At 47.1% G+C, this 15,469-nt stretch overlaps 1 protein-coding gene across 1 annotated transcript in view; it reads right to left on the reverse strand.

The window, feature by feature from the left end:
• MPHOSPH10 (M-phase phosphoprotein 10) overlaps nucleotides 1-15,469 on the reverse strand; it is a 77,775-nt gene that overhangs the window by 17,576 nt on the left and 44,730 nt on the right. Inside the window, exons 8-10 of the mRNA XM_033920107.1 lie at nucleotides 4,712-4,822; nucleotides 3,210-3,317; nucleotides 1,780-2,013 (exon numbers count right to left, since the gene is read on the reverse strand). Coding sequence (XP_033775998.1) covers nucleotides 1,780-2,013; nucleotides 3,210-3,317; nucleotides 4,712-4,822 — 453 coding nt within the window. The remainder of the gene's footprint in view (nucleotides 1-1,779; nucleotides 2,014-3,209; nucleotides 3,318-4,711; nucleotides 4,823-15,469) is intronic.

The raw sequence follows: 15,469 nt of genomic DNA on the forward strand, positions 1-15,469 counted from the left end.
ATGCCTAGCCTTCAGCCCTGAAGGAGCAGCTGATCCATCAGTGTGCAATAAGTACTATGGGGAGGTGACAGACCCTGCTGAAATTTGAAAATTTTTTGATGTACTGCTATACTGCTAGTCAGGGTGCTTAAATTTATTTCAGCTTATAAGATGCTGGTATACCAAGGCATTTGCAATGTGGAAAATAATGCTGGTGGAAACCGTAGTTTAACCCCAAAAAGATGATCAATAAATAAATCATTCAAAAGATAAAAATTCAGCTTATAGCACTGAATATCTGGTTATCTGCTGTCACCTGAATGTCAACTGGGTACTGGCTAATATTCAGATCAGTGCTCAGTTAATTTGGCCTTTTTGCTGTCCTAACTTTGTTACTTAGCTGCTAGTGGAAGGAATATTGCCAGTAAAGAAGCAGCTCTGCCCCAACACCCACTCACAAATACCCCTAACATAGTTGGTTTGCACATGGTCACTTAGGGCCCGATTCTATAAACAGGGCCTAACTCCTAGGTGCAGCTCAGCACGGTTGTCATATATGCCATTTGCAGAATTGTTCCTAACGGCGCCTAAGTTAAGTTAGGCACCAATATATTAAGCCAGAGTTTTCCTGGCTTAATTTGTCAGCGCCTTGTCATACCACGCTTATTCTCTGCCCCTAACCACTCCCACTTTTCAGGTAGGTGTCACTCCGATTTCCACACGGAACTCTTAATTAATCTTTTAAATTTTGTACTGAGGATACCGATGGGCCCCAAACCATAGGGGGGTGAAGCTGGTACCATTCCATTCCTGAGAAGATCGAGGTTGCCCCCAAGTGCCCATGATTGCTCTCACTCCCCCATTTTCAGGGTAAGAGAATATGAAGGTAAATCCCTCTACTCATGGATTGGGGCCCTCAAGAACAGGCAAAGAAGGTAATATGAGAAATTGTAAGGAAATGAGAAGGGGGGCACCTCCTAAAATGTTAATTGTCGGGAAGAGACCCTGTGAGGCTCCCAGAAAGCAGGCCCAAAATAGGGAGTATCAAAAGGTAGGAGACTAGTTAAATGATTCAGAATAGTATTGTGAAGAAGGTGAGATGAGTTGGGACCCCATAGAGAGGGAGGAGGGAAAGCCTATGAAGGCAACTGAGATAAGGAACCAGGAGGAAGCTATGGAGTTAGAATCCTGATTCTTAATTTGCATCACTCATGCTTTGGAACTAATTTGCATATTTTTGTGACAAACTTTGTTCCTGGATGCCCGTTTATCAGAGGCCATTAGACTTTGGAAAGGAATTATTATGGACCCGTCTTAGTTAAGGAAAGACATTAATTTCTTCTCAAGCGATTGATACCACTTCACTCTAACTATAATAGGAAGACCCCAGTAACATCCAGAGGCTCCCAACAGGTGAAAAGGGAAGAACCACCTCACTCTTGGAGTTCCTATGTCTCTTCCTTTGAGACACGATGATTGGGGCTTGTATGAGAAAAGCTTCTTTCTACTGGAAGGGAAAACCAGATGTGACAAGTTTTTAAATGAGATTTTAATAGTGTGGTAAATTACTACGCCGATTTATCAATTTTGAGTTCTGCGCAGAAATCAGCTAGGTGCTTAACCTAGGTGCCACCTATAGAATCAGGTCCTTAAAGCCAATATTCAGCATTGCTACTCAGTTAGGTGCCACTGAATATCAGCAGCCAAACAGCTCAGCAGGGTTTAACCAGGCAGCTTCCCAAATTTATCCTAGAAGGCGAATCATATTATTACAAAGGACAAACAACTCAAATTTCTTACCATAAGCAAAGTAGCTTTGCCTTCTTTTGTGAGCTTTTTTAACCTGGCAGGTGCAACTTGCTTGTTGTATCTATTTTGTGCTTCTTCGGGTTTTGTTTTATTTAGGAGTTTCTGCCGCTTCATCTTCTCTCTCAGCCGGAGACGTTTCTGATGCTTCTTTCTCCTTCTCTCTCGTTTTCTGTCTGTGGCCGTCTTTTCTGAATCTGTTTTCATATCACCAGCTTTGGTTTTTTCCTAGCAAAAACAAGTAATGATATCTTAGCACATGTTCTCTGCAGACAGGTCTGGTTGTGCATTCACAGAAACCTAGAAAACGATGGCAGATAAAAACCATATGGCCTATCCAGTCTGCCCATCCACACCACATCTACTATCCCTTCCTATCCCTTAGAGATCCTATGTACTTGTCCCAAGCTTGTTTGAAATTAAAAACAGCTTTCTTTTCTACCATCTCTATTGGAAAGGCTGTTCCACAAATTCACCATCCTTTCCGTGAAGAAGTATTTCCTCACCTTTTCACTTTAAAAACACAATCAGATATGAAACGTCAGGAAATGACATGACGTCCCCTTCTCCCTCATCTCCCAGACTTATCCAAAATCTATCCACCACTCTCTATCAGACAGCAGCTGAGTGTGTTTGTTAATCATTTCCATAATAAATAACTCCTTAATCCCTTATTTATCCTGTTTGTCTGTCTTGAAGAAATTGTAGGCTCTGTCGAGCACGAATCATTATTAGATGTACAGTGCTCGGTACATCTAATAATGTTACAGAAATAACTCATAGTAGTTTACTGAGTGCTAGTCTTCATTTCTCCTCTCCCAAAGGGGCATGGCTGGGAAAAATGAAAGATTACTTAAGTGTATGTCCATATGGAAGCTGCTTAGGTATAAGTGGAATATAAATAAATAAATGCTGGTCATTAAATTACTGAATTTGCTTTGTGAACATTACAGAGCTTTCAAGGGGGACAGCTTTTTCAGTGGGAGTTTTAGGGCACGCACCCCCAGCCCACTCCAGTGGCAGCCCACGGCACTATAAGCAGCAGGAGATGCCTTAATAAAACATACTCTCCTGCTGCCAGTCCCATAGCTCTTATCGTGAGACTGGTCCTGTGGCAGCAGGTGATGAGGTTTTATTAAGGCATGTTCTGCTGTCACTGGAAGGGGAGGCTGCTCAGTGGGAAGTCTCAGCTCCTCAGTGGGAATGCGGGAGATGACCCTCAAAAACTGAATGTGACAGGTCTGACATTACTGGACCACAGAGAGAAACATATTTTAATTCACAGAAAGAATTGGGTAATCCTGAATGGTTTCTTCCAGTTTTATCCTACAGCTTTACAAGCATGTAATATGGGCTCTGTTTTGGTTCGAGGCCTGTCTCAGTCTTTGATGGAGAGCGTGTTGTTACTTCACTGGAGCACATACCTTGACCTCCTCTGGAGCCAGGCGTGCAGCATCACTGACATTCACTGGTGCCACTTCCTCCATGCTTATCGCTGGGAGATTTGAAACAATCTTCACTTCCGGTACAGGCTTACAAAAAATGTTTTTTAAAATTAGAAAAACACAAACAGGTGCAGATACTCACAGTCAACAATAATGGCAGACATCTATTTCCAGTAGCAGCAATGGTTATACAAAGCAGGAGCATCAGAAATATAACTGGCAGCTCCACACTCCTATTGCTTTGGTTTGCAAATTTTTACCACCCTACTTTAGCCTTTTAAAGCAAGATTTGTCTTTTATTTGTATTAAAATTTCTTATGTACTGCCTGCAGACTCGAAAGCTATTGAAGCGGTGTACGTTTAGGTACAAATCACAACTATTTCCGCCTATTCCTCTCCACCAGTTGTTTTCAAACCCTTATATAGCTAGTATACTTCTGAGTAAATTATACACTAATAACAAAATAAAAATCACAGATATTCCATGATATTCCACTTCTTGATTTTGGGCTATGTACCAACACTAGTGACACAGTATACCAGTGTTTTTCACATGATAGACAGTCGATCTGGGGGAAGGTGGGGTTCTGATCATGTGGTCAGCCCTGCATTTCAATGACTGAAACAAAATCTCCTTCTCCTACAGTTAGGCTTAGGAAACAGTCTCTCCACTACCTGCTTTCCCTCCCATTCATCTTCCTAAAACACTCTCCCCAAAATACATACTATCTTTAAACCCCATCCCAGCCAGTCTCAGTTCTCACAAGCCAGCTTCTGTCATTCTGTTTCAAACCCTAACTTTCAAATCAGCTCTTCTGCTAGCTTTTTAATCACCTCCCCCCCACACACACCTTTCACTCCAGAGGCTTACCAACATCATCATTTTTGGAATAACTATCCTGTTTTCATTCAACATCACTCACATCACTCTTGGAGTCTGAACCAAATTGTGCCTGAGCTCCAGAGAATAGCACGGGACTTTGGCTCGAGGTTTCATGATCTTTTCCAAAGTCGAGACACAAATTATAACTCATGTACCCCGGTTACTTCCCTGCCAAAGCAGTTACTTATACTTGAGGTAATGGAGAGTGAAGACACTTGTCCAGGGTCACCAGAAGGGTCAGCGAGAGAAGTTACACCCTGACTTCCCAGGTTCTCAGCCTGTTACTTGAACTACTTTGCTACTCCTACACTCCAGTCTGGGCAGATGTAGGTAGAGAACTGGACAAAGCCATGGAAGCACTGACAGCAGCAAGCCTCTAGAAAAGGCAGGGGAGAGATACTGGGAAGAGAGACAGAGGGCCACATCAAGCATCAACAGGAGGTGCTTCTGGGCCCCAGGCCTTATTATAAAGAACACTGCCAAATACATCAGAATTTCATGGAATTCCGACCATCCAGGTAACTCTTCCCTCGTAGCTTTATCCAAAGCAAATTTTTCATCTTTTGTTTTCTCAAACTAGTTAATGTTGCAAACTAACCGGTTTAGGAATGAAGTGGAAGTTAGAAAGAGCATCTAGTTTTAGGAAGAGAGCGTCCATCGCCTTCTGAATCTCCACATGCTTTGGGTTTTCTTCCTCTTCAGACTTTTGCTGCAATAGTTATTAGAACACAAAAATCATTAATTGTAAGTTGTTAAACACAAACTACTTTTGAACACTCTGCAGTTTTACATCCTCTCCCAATTCGCTTAACAAATGACAATAATTGGCACAGGGGTTCTTCTAGAACCCTGCAAATATAGGTTCTAACTAAATCCAGTCACTAGGTATTGCTGCCATATGACTGCTGGAACTCCCTCCCTCCACAGCAACCTCAGCTTTGGTAGAGCCAGAGGAATTGATCCAAGGTCATCATCCGAGTTTTTTTTTACAAGTGAATGCACAGTTCCGTTACCAAGGTAGCTCATTTTCTTAATTGTTTTATCAAATAATGTATCAGAATGGCATTCTTAACCAAGTCTGCATCCACGTCTAGAGGATTCGCTGGATAGGAGAGAGGGTCCAAACGAAGTATTGTACATAGATTTTTTAAAATCTCAGAATGGTCCAGTACCAAACTTTAACAGATTAACATTTAGCAGAATAAACTGCACATTAAGAATCAATCTCATTTTATTCACTAGTACTAGTATTTTAGCCCGTTACATTAATGGGTGCTAGAAGTCTGGTCGGCTCTTGTAGTCCCTTGCCGCCGCCCCCCCCCCTTCCCTTTCCGCGGTCTTGACTCCAAACCTGCCGACTTTCGAAGAAGCGTGTGTAGAGTGATGCAGACGCTGCTGGAGTCGGGACTGCGGGAAGGGAAGGGGGGGCGGCAAGGCGAAGAACGTACTTTTACCAGAGCAGGGAATACAGCCCTGGCGGCCAGTCCTGCCGGCGAGTGTAGTTAGGTGCTGTAAGGCTGGAGACCCGCGTATGCGCACTCCTGCCACCACAGACCTACATCTCACGGAACAGGGAAAATGGAACACGCAGGTAGGAGTGCGCATGCGTGGCTAGGGTTTTATTATATAGGATGATGAGTGTAATAGCACTGAGTCCTAATTGACTAGTGTATATATATATATATATATTGTTGTTATTGAAGGTTAAATTTGCTGTGGTGTCCCTTTCCATCCCCATCTTTCTAAAGAGCCCAGCATCTATGTTCAAATGTACTGCTTAGGATATGCTGGAGCCTGGACTCAGATAATATCAGAAAGAGTTTTACTCTTAAATAAGCGAAAAAAAAAAGAAAAAGAAAAGATCTCCATTTAAAGCAGGGGTTCTGAGGATACCCACAATGAATATGTAAGAGATAGATTAGCATACAATGGAGGAAGTGCATGCGAATTTACCTTATACATATTCTTGGTAGATATCTTTTAAGAACATAAGAACTGCCGCTGCTGGGTCAGACCAGTGGTCCATCGTGCCCAGCAGTCCGCTCCCGCGGCGGCCCTTAGGTCAGAGACCAGTGCCCTAACTGAGTCTAGCCTTACCTGCGTATGTTCTGGTTCAGCAGGAACTTGTCTAACTTTATCTTGAATCCTTGGAGGGTGTTTTCCCCTATAACAGCCTCCGGAAAAGTATTCCAGATTTCTACCACTCTCTGGGTGAAGAACTTCTTTCTTAAGTTTGTATGGAATCTATCCCCTTTTAACTTTAGAGAGTGCCCTCTCGTTCTCTCTAACTTAGAGAGGGTGAACAACCTGTCTTTATCTACTAAGTCTATTCCCTTCATTGTCTTGAATGTTTCGATCATGTCCCCTCTCAGTCTTCTCTTTTCAAGGGAGAAGAGGCCCAGTTTCTCTAATCTCTCACTGTACGACAACTCCTCCAGCCCCTTAACCATTTTAGTCGCTCTTCTCTGGACCCTTTCGAGTAGTACAGTGACCAGTGCTGGACGCAGTATTCCAGGTGTGGGCGTACAGTGGCATGATAACCTTCTCCAATCTGTTTGTGATCCCCTTCTTAATCATTCTTAGTATTCTGTTCGCCCTTTTCGCTGCCGCTGTGCATTGCGCGGATGGCTTCATTGACTTGTCGACCAGTACTCCCAAGTCTCTTTCCTGGGGGGGTCTCTCTGAGTACTGCGCCGGACATCCTGTATTTGTGTATAAGATTTTTCTTACCAACATGCATCACCTTACACTTATCCACGTTAAACCTCATTTGCCATGTCGCAGCCCATTTCTCGAGCGTGTTTTATGTGTCGTTGCAGGTCTTCATAATCCTTCTGTGTCTTCACTAATCTGAATAACTTTGTATCGTCCGCAAATTTAATCACCTCGCTTGATATACCAATTTCCAGGTCGTTTATAAATATATTTAAGAGCACAGATCCAAGCACCAAACCCTGCGGCACTCCACTCGTGACGCTTTTCCAGTCTGAGTATCTTGAAAACTAGACAACCCATGATTTCAAGAGTTCCTCCCATGGCAGGAATGCTGGAGCCTGAGAGATTCAGTAAGGCAGGGCTTCTCAAAGTGAGGGTCAAAATCCAACAGTCCTGAAACCTACATTTGAGGTCACAACCTGGGTGGGGGGTCCTTCATAGGACGTCACTGGTCAACACTGCCAGGGAATCATGTACTTTCTGTGGCTGCACAAATAGGTATGTGACCACAGAAACCTTGGTAAGCACTGCCTTAGAAAAAAAAAATTAGGATCTCCTTTAACAGTGCAATTGGCATAGCACAGAAAGAGCCAAAGACTCCCCCCACCCACAGAAACAAAGCCAAAAAGCAAAGGTTATGTTAATTTACTTTGGGATCAATAAAACAAATTTTAAATTGGTTTGGGGCCCGTTGGTATCGTATGTTACTTCTATATAGCAGGTCTCTGATTACAAGTCAGTTTTTGTTTACTTACATGCACATCCAAGATAGGGTGGGAGGGGGGATATTTCTGTCCTAATTTGACCCGAGTATTTACATTTGGGGTGGTAGGAAGGGTGGGAGGATATTATTAATCTGAAAAGGGTAAGGTTACTGGGGAAATAGATGTTGCTATGTTTTATTGAATAATCATTGAGTGGGGGGGAGAAAATGAGGGGTTATATATATAATTGTAAGTTAAATGTGCTTAAATTGATGTATTTTGTGTTACATATGGCACCTTTGAAGTATGGAAAATCAATAAAATGATTTAAAAAAAAAAAAAAAGGAAGGAACAGATGCAACAAGGGAAAGCTGCACCCGCCACTCTGTGCAGGTTATAGTCATTCATGCTTAACTGATAGTTAAATATGATGCAGTCTTGGGGTGGTATTTTAAAACCAAAAGTATGGCTGACAGTATTTAATTTGCTAATCTCAACAATGAGATGTTTTTTTCCTCTTCCTTCAGATGTGCAGCACCCTCACTTGGAGCACATGATAATAACATGATCTTTTTTTTTTTTCTTTCTTTCTTTATTGATTTTCATACTTTAATAGTGCAATACATAAAAATATAACATATAATAATACATCAATATAAGCACCTTCAACTTACAATTATATTTAAGCACTCATTTTCTCCCCCCACCCCCCCCATTCAATGATTATACCATAAAACACAGCAACAAAGAGTTCCCCAATAATCTTACCTTAAACAAATTAATAAATCCTCCCATCCTCCCAAGTGTAAATACTCTAAGATCAAATTAGGACAGAGATATCCCCCCTCCCACCCATCCTTGGATGTGTATGAAAATAAACAAAAAGTGACTTATACAAGACCTGCAATAATAAAGTAACATATGATGCCAAACTAGTTTAAAAAAATTACTGTGCCTCAAAACTATCTGCATTTGTTTTTTCATATCTATAGCAGGAACACGGATTTGCCCACCAAAAAGGAAAATTTAAACGGTCGTAGTTCTTCCAGTTCTTGGTAATCATTTGCATGGCTATCCCGGTCATGATAAAGAAGGAGAAATTAGGTTCTTACCTGCTAATTTACTTTCTTTTAGCTTCTCCAGACCAGTAGAGGTTAATCTTTACAAATGGGTATATATCCAATCATGACCAGCAGGTGGAGACTGAAAACAAAACTGTGGGACAGTATATAATATACTCCCTTCTCTATTTACCTCAGTCTGCCGAATAGCCAAGCAGAACCAAGAACTGGAAAACAGAAAGAAAACAATACTCCAAACAGGAGTAACAACTAACATACCCAAATGCTGTTGGAAAATGCAGAGGAGAAATACCCGAAGGAAAATGTCCCCACAGCTCGCCAGCTAAGCCAGCCGAGCCACAGCCGCTGTTCTTTAATTCTCCCCGGCCCTAGAAAAATACTAGAACCCGCAGCAAAATACAAAAACTGCCCGCGAAACAGCCCCAACAACACAACAATAACAACAACAGACAGGGTGGGGACCTCTACTGGTCTGGAGAAGCTAAAAGAAAGTAAATTAGCAGATAAGAACCTAATTTCTCCTTCTTTAGCATTCTCCAGACCAGTAGAGGTTAATCTTTACAAATGGGACGTACCAAAGCAGTCCCTCTCACGGGCAGGACCCCCGCAGGGCCGATACCAGAACATGCTCACCGAACACCGCGTCCCGACGTGCCTGAACATCTACCCGATAATGTCTAACAAAGGAATGCAAGGAGGACCAAACCGCAGCCTTACAAATATCCACCGGAGGCACGAGCGACGACTCAGCCCAAGAAGCTGCCTGACCCCCGAGTGGAATGAGCCTTGAGAAACTCCGGAACAGGCTTCTGTCTCAGAAGATAAGCGGAAGCAATCGTCTCCTTGATCCAGCACGCAATAGTAGCCTTAGAAGCGCCAGCCCCCCGACGAGGACCCGCCAGAAGGACAAAGAGATGATCAGATTTCCGGACTTCCTGGGTCCGCTGCACATAAGAGCGAAGGACCCGACCGACATCCAACTTGCGCAGCTGCCGTTGCTCAGAAGAGCCCTCCCGACTACCCAAGACTGGGAGGACCACCGATTGATTGACCTGAAAAGGAGAAACTACTTTCGGCAGAAAGGAAGGAACAGGCCGCAAGACAACCCGCTCCCTAGAAAACTCCAAGAAGGGAGCCCTACAAGCGAAAGCCTGTATCTCAGAAACACGCCTAGCGGAAGTAATGGCCACCTAAAAGACCGCCTTCAGAGTAAGGTCCTTCAAAGAACAGCCATCCAACGGCTCGAAAGGCGGGCGCACCAAAACAGAGAGAATCAGATTGAGATCCCAAGAGGGAACAGAGAGCCGTAGGGGAGGCCTGAGCAACTTGGCCGCCCGCAAAAAGCGAATCACATCAGGAATGGCCGACAAACGCTGACCTGTCACCAACCCTCGAAAAGCCGACAGGGCCACAAGTTGAACCCGGAGAGAAGACCAAGCCAGGCCTCTATCCAGGCCATCCTGCAAGAACTCTAGAATGGTAGGCAGGGAAGCGCGAAAAGAGACCACTCCCCGCGCCCGGCACCACCCCTCAAAGAGACGCCAAACCCGCACATAAGCCCGAGATGTAGAAAGCCTCCGGGACCCCAAGAGCGTAGAGATCACCTTATCTGAATATCCCTTCTTACTAAGGCGACCCCTTTCAAGAGCCAAGCCGTAAGACAGAAGAGAGACGGGTCAAACATGGGAATGGGACCCTGCGTCAGAAGATCGTCCAAGAGAGGCAGAGGAAGAGGATCCGCCACCAGATGCCTCACCAGATCCGCATACCATGGACATCGAGGCCAATCCGGAGCCACCAGAACCACCAGACCCGGATGGTGAACAATGCGAAGAAGTACTCTGTCCACTAATGGCCAAGGAGGGAACACATACAACAGCCCCTCCGTTGGCCACGGTTGGACCAGAGCATCCAGACCCTCGGCCAGACTGTCCCTGTGACGACTGAAGAAGCGGGGCACTTTGGCGTTGCCACTCGTGGCCATCAGGTCCATCAGGGGCTGCCCCCAAGCCTGCACTATCAACTGAAACGCCACGGAGCCGAGACACCACTCTACTGGATCCAAGAAGTGACGACTGAGGAAGTCCGCCTGAACATTTTCTACCCCGGCTATGTGAGAGACCGAGAGGTCCAGAAGATGGGACTCCGCCCAAAGCATGAGCCGAGCCGCCTCCTGCGCCACCTGAGTGCTCTTGGTGCCCCCCTGACGATTGACATAAGCCACCGCCGCGGCATTGTCCGACAGGACTCTGACTGACTTGCCCAACCAAAGGGAGTGGAAAGCTAACAGCGCCAGACGGACCGCTCTGGTCTCCAACACGTTGATCGACCAGGAGGCCTCCTCCGTGGACCAGGTGCCCTGAGCTGAGTGACCCAAACACTGAGCCCCCCAACCGAGGAGACTCGCATCCGTAAGGAGCACCGTCCACTGCGGGAGATCCAGACCCACCCCCTGAACCAGGTGAGGGGTCCAGAGCCACCAACGCAGACTGCAGTGCGCCACGCCTCGCAGGGGGACAGGAACCTCCAAACCGTGCCTCTGGGATGACCACCGGAGCAGAGCATACTGAAGAGGACGCATGTGGGCCCGCGCCCACCTTACCACGTCCAGGGACGCCGCCATCGACCCCAAGACTTGGAGGAAATCTCGTGCCCAAGGACACCGGGACGCCAAAAGCAGGCGAATCTGAGATTGCAATTTGCTCACCCGGGCCCCTGGAAGGAAGACCTTCCCCAAGGAGGTGTCGAACAGAACCCCAAGGTACTCCAGACGCTGAGCCGGGACCAACCGACTCTTGGAAAGGTTGACCACCCAGCCCAGCGACCGGAGAAACTCCACCACCGAGCCGTAATCCGGGAGCTCTCCTGCAACGACTTTGCCCGAATCAACCAGTCGTCCAGGTAGGGGTGCACCAGAATGCCCTCCGAGCGCAAGGCCGCCGCGACGACCACCATCACCTTGGTGAACGTCCGGGGAGCCGTGGCCAGACCAAAGGGAAGCGCACAGAACTGATAGTGCCGACCCAAGATCGCAAAGCGAAGGAAGCGCTGATGAGAGGCCCGAATGGGAACATGCAAGTAGGCCTCCGTCAGATCGAGAGAAGTGAGAAACTCCCCCGGCTGAACCGCCAGAATGACCGACTGCAGAGTTTCCATGCAAAAAGAGGGAATCTTGAGAGCCCTGTTGACCCCCTTCAAATCCAGGATGGGCCGAAAGGTCCCCTCCTTCTTGGGCACCACAAAGTAAATGGAGTACCTGCCGTTGCCCCACTCCCGAGGGGGCACTGGAACAACTGCCTTGAGATCTAGCAAGCGCTGAAGGGTCTGGCGAAAAGCCTGCGTCTTCCAAGGAGTCTGACATGGAGAGGCTAGGAAAAGGTCCGGCAGAGAGCGGGCGAACTCCAGGGCATAACCGTCCTGCACCACCTCCAGGACCCACTGATCGGACGTGATCTCGGCCCATTTGGGGAAAAATTCGCGCAGCCGGGCCCCCACCGGAACCAAAGGGGGAGCCGGCAAGGAGTCATTGTGCAGGACGGGAAGCAGGGGAACCGGCGGAGGGATTCCCTGCCCCCCGACGGGCCCCCCGAAAGGGCTGCATGCGCTGGAAGAACTGACCCCGGGAAAACCCTGGAGCCGGGAAAGAAGCAGCCCCACGCCCAGGGCGATACTTGCGAAACTCCCGCAAACGCCCCCGGGCAGTGCCACCCCGAGACGCAGGGCGGGCACGGTCCTCAGGTAGACGGGGCACCTTTGAGTCCGTCAGAGTTTGAAGCAACTTATCTAATTCCTCCCCAAACAAAAAAGATCCCCGGAAGGGAAATTTAGTAAGCTTAGCTTTGGACGCAGCATCCGCTGACCAAGCGCGCAGCCACAAAATACGCCGCGCGGCCACGCCAAAGGCCATAGACTTAGCCGAGATCCGCACCAAGTCATAAAGAGCATCTGAGAGGAACGAGGCAGCCATCTCAATCTTCGCCACCTCCTGATCCACCAAAGACCAGTCATCAGACTCCCGATCCAGGACACGCTCAGCCCACCGAAACACGGCGCGAGCCACCAGCCCCCCACAAATAGCCACCTGGACCCCAAAGGCAGAGACCTGAAAATTTTGCTTAAGAATGTTCTCCAACTTGCGCTTCTCAGAGTCCCGCAAGGCAGAACCGCCCTCAACAGGCACGGTATGCCGCTTAGAAATAGCCGAGACCACCGCGTCTACGACTGGCGATGTTAAAGTAGCCCGACCCCCTCTGGGATGGGATACAAACGAGCCATGACGCGCGCCAAACGAAACGGCGCCTCCGGCGTTTTCCACTGTTCCAGTACAATATCCCGAATATCCTGATGCATGGGAAAAGAGCGGGAAACGGTACGGATCCCCCGAAGCAGAGGGTCCCCCACATGCGGAGTCTCCGGCGGCGCATCCTCAAAACGCAACACCGAAGATACCTGTTGAATCAGGTCCGGTAGCTCATCTCTCTGAAAAAGGCGCACCACGGACGCCTCTTCGCCGGAGGACGGGAAACCCGACAACCCGCCGCCAGCGGCCGTCCCCTCGAGAGGGTCCTGGAAATCCTCAAAAGGGTCCAGGTCCTCATCCAAACCGACCCGCTCCTCAGACCATAAATCCTCGTCCCAAGACACCCGCGGACGCTTGGACAAGGGAGGAGGAGGAGGGGACGCCACAACAGACGAGAGAGGCAAAGCCGCAGGGAGCACGGAGGAAACCCCACTCCCCGAAACCCCCTGGGCGCATCCGGGACCCCCAGCCGCCTGAAAATAGGCTCTGCACAAAGAAAAAAAGAAATCAGGGGAAAAACCCCCTGAGGGACCCAAGGGACTCCCTGCCACAGCAGGGGACCCAGCAGAAACCTGCCCCTGTTTTTCCAATACAGGGGGAAGGTCACCTGAGGTGGAAGACAAAATGGAGGGGCCAGACTGTGAAAATGGCGACTTTCCCGCCAAAAATGCTCCCTTCATAGCCTGTAGCGGCTGAGAAGCCTGAACAGTCTCAGCCGCTAAAACAGGCAAGTCGGCATCAGCTGTCAAAAAATCAGCTGAGAGGGAATCCTTCGGGGAATCCCTCTATGGGCGGTTGGGGAAGACCAGGCTTCCCCACTGCTCCCAGCCGACTCGCGAGGCACCATCGGCAGGGAGCTCTGGGCGCCTGCAGCCGCTGCCAACGGAGCTCCACCACATCACCGGGCCAAACTACTGAGTTCAGTCCGGCCGCGAGTGCCTCGCGGCTGGACCTAATTGTGTCCCACTCCCCCGGAGAAGGGCACAATTGCTCCATACGCGACCTAGCTAGAAACAAAGTGCCAGTTAGATGAAAAAATACTGTAAAAAACAGTAAACGGACAGGGAAGCAACCCTTCAGACCGGCACTACCTCAGGATTTTTTTATTTTTTTTTTACAGAACAGACTCCACAGGCTTGATTTAGGGGGCAAGGCTTACTGCTGAGGCTCCTCTAAAAAAATGTGGGGAGGTGGAGGAAGTGGGGGGAGGGACCCCGCTCGAGACCCGCCGGGTTTGACACCCCCGAGGTCGGACGGACCCCCAAACAGGGCCCGCCCAAGCTCTGTCCGGCCAAAAACAGGGACTAGAAACCCCCTAAACAAATTCCAACAGCCCTACCAAGGGAGATGGGTACAGATCACTCAACACCTGCTGGAGACTGAAAGAAGACTGAGGTAAATAGAGAAGGGAGTATATTATATACTGTCCCACAGTTTTGTTTTCAGTCTCCACCTGCTGGTCATGATTGGATATATACCCATTTGTAAAGATTAACCTCTACTGGTCTGGAGAGTGCTAAAGAAAAGACGGTATTTATATTGATCCATAGGGGGCTTAACATGCAATAGTGTTCCACAAATGACCACCTCATGTGTCAGTGGCACTGATGAATCAAATATGTTGTTAATCTTACCCCAAATTGACCTCCAAAAGTTAAGTATCAAAGGACAACGGAACAACAGATGATCCAGTGTCCCAATGTCTAGATGATAGTGCCAGCATCTATTAGATTTAGAACTATCTAACCTGTGTAACCTAACAGGGGTCCAAAAAGATCTATGTAACAGAAAAAAAACAAGTTTGTCTCATAGATGTTGACGCTGTACATCTCATCCTCCAAGTCCAAATATGTGGCCATCGAGATGCAGAAATATACTGCTTAATCTCAATGCTCCAAATATCATGAAGACCATTTTTTGTTTTTTTATTCAAAAAAATCAGATATTAATTTGTATCCACTTGGCAGCCTGAATAAAGTGACCTTCAATATGCAGATTTGATCTTCATTGTCACTTGCCGTTTCTTACACACAGACTGTAGAAGACTGTTCAACACTGGCCTCAGTTCCCTAATCCATACGTGTCTTTTGCCGTTTGCAGGACACAGACCGTAGAAGTCTGTCCGCCATCATAAAATTATTTGTTCCCCCTTTGCATTTTTATTAGCTAGTACAGACAAAATTCAAAGCAGCTCAAAGTTCGACACAATCAGTATCACATTTTTCTTTCATTAAAAAGATGCAATTACTTCATGCTACATAAGCATCAGAGTCTAAGTAAGCCAAAATATTTTCTGAAATTTCTCCAAATGTAAGACATGTGTGTGTGCATTGGGGGGGGGTAGACAGCAGCAGGTGAGGTACTGTGACAAGATAACAGGAGAGAGTAAAAGTAATCAACTATCATTCTCCCAATTACTACAATGACCACCGTGCGTTTATTACTCTCCAAACCAAATGTTGTGGTTTTCAGCTGTTTAAACAGAGCTGGCACACTGTATTCACTTTCTGCACTCAGAAGCTGCTTGAGTGTAAGAAACGAGCTTACATCTGAAT

This window comes from Geotrypetes seraphini, chromosome 14 (assembly GCF_902459505.1).
Source record: "Geotrypetes seraphini chromosome 14, aGeoSer1.1, whole genome shotgun sequence".
Classification (NCBI taxonomy): Eukaryota; Metazoa; Chordata; class Amphibia; order Gymnophiona; family Dermophiidae; genus Geotrypetes; species Geotrypetes seraphini.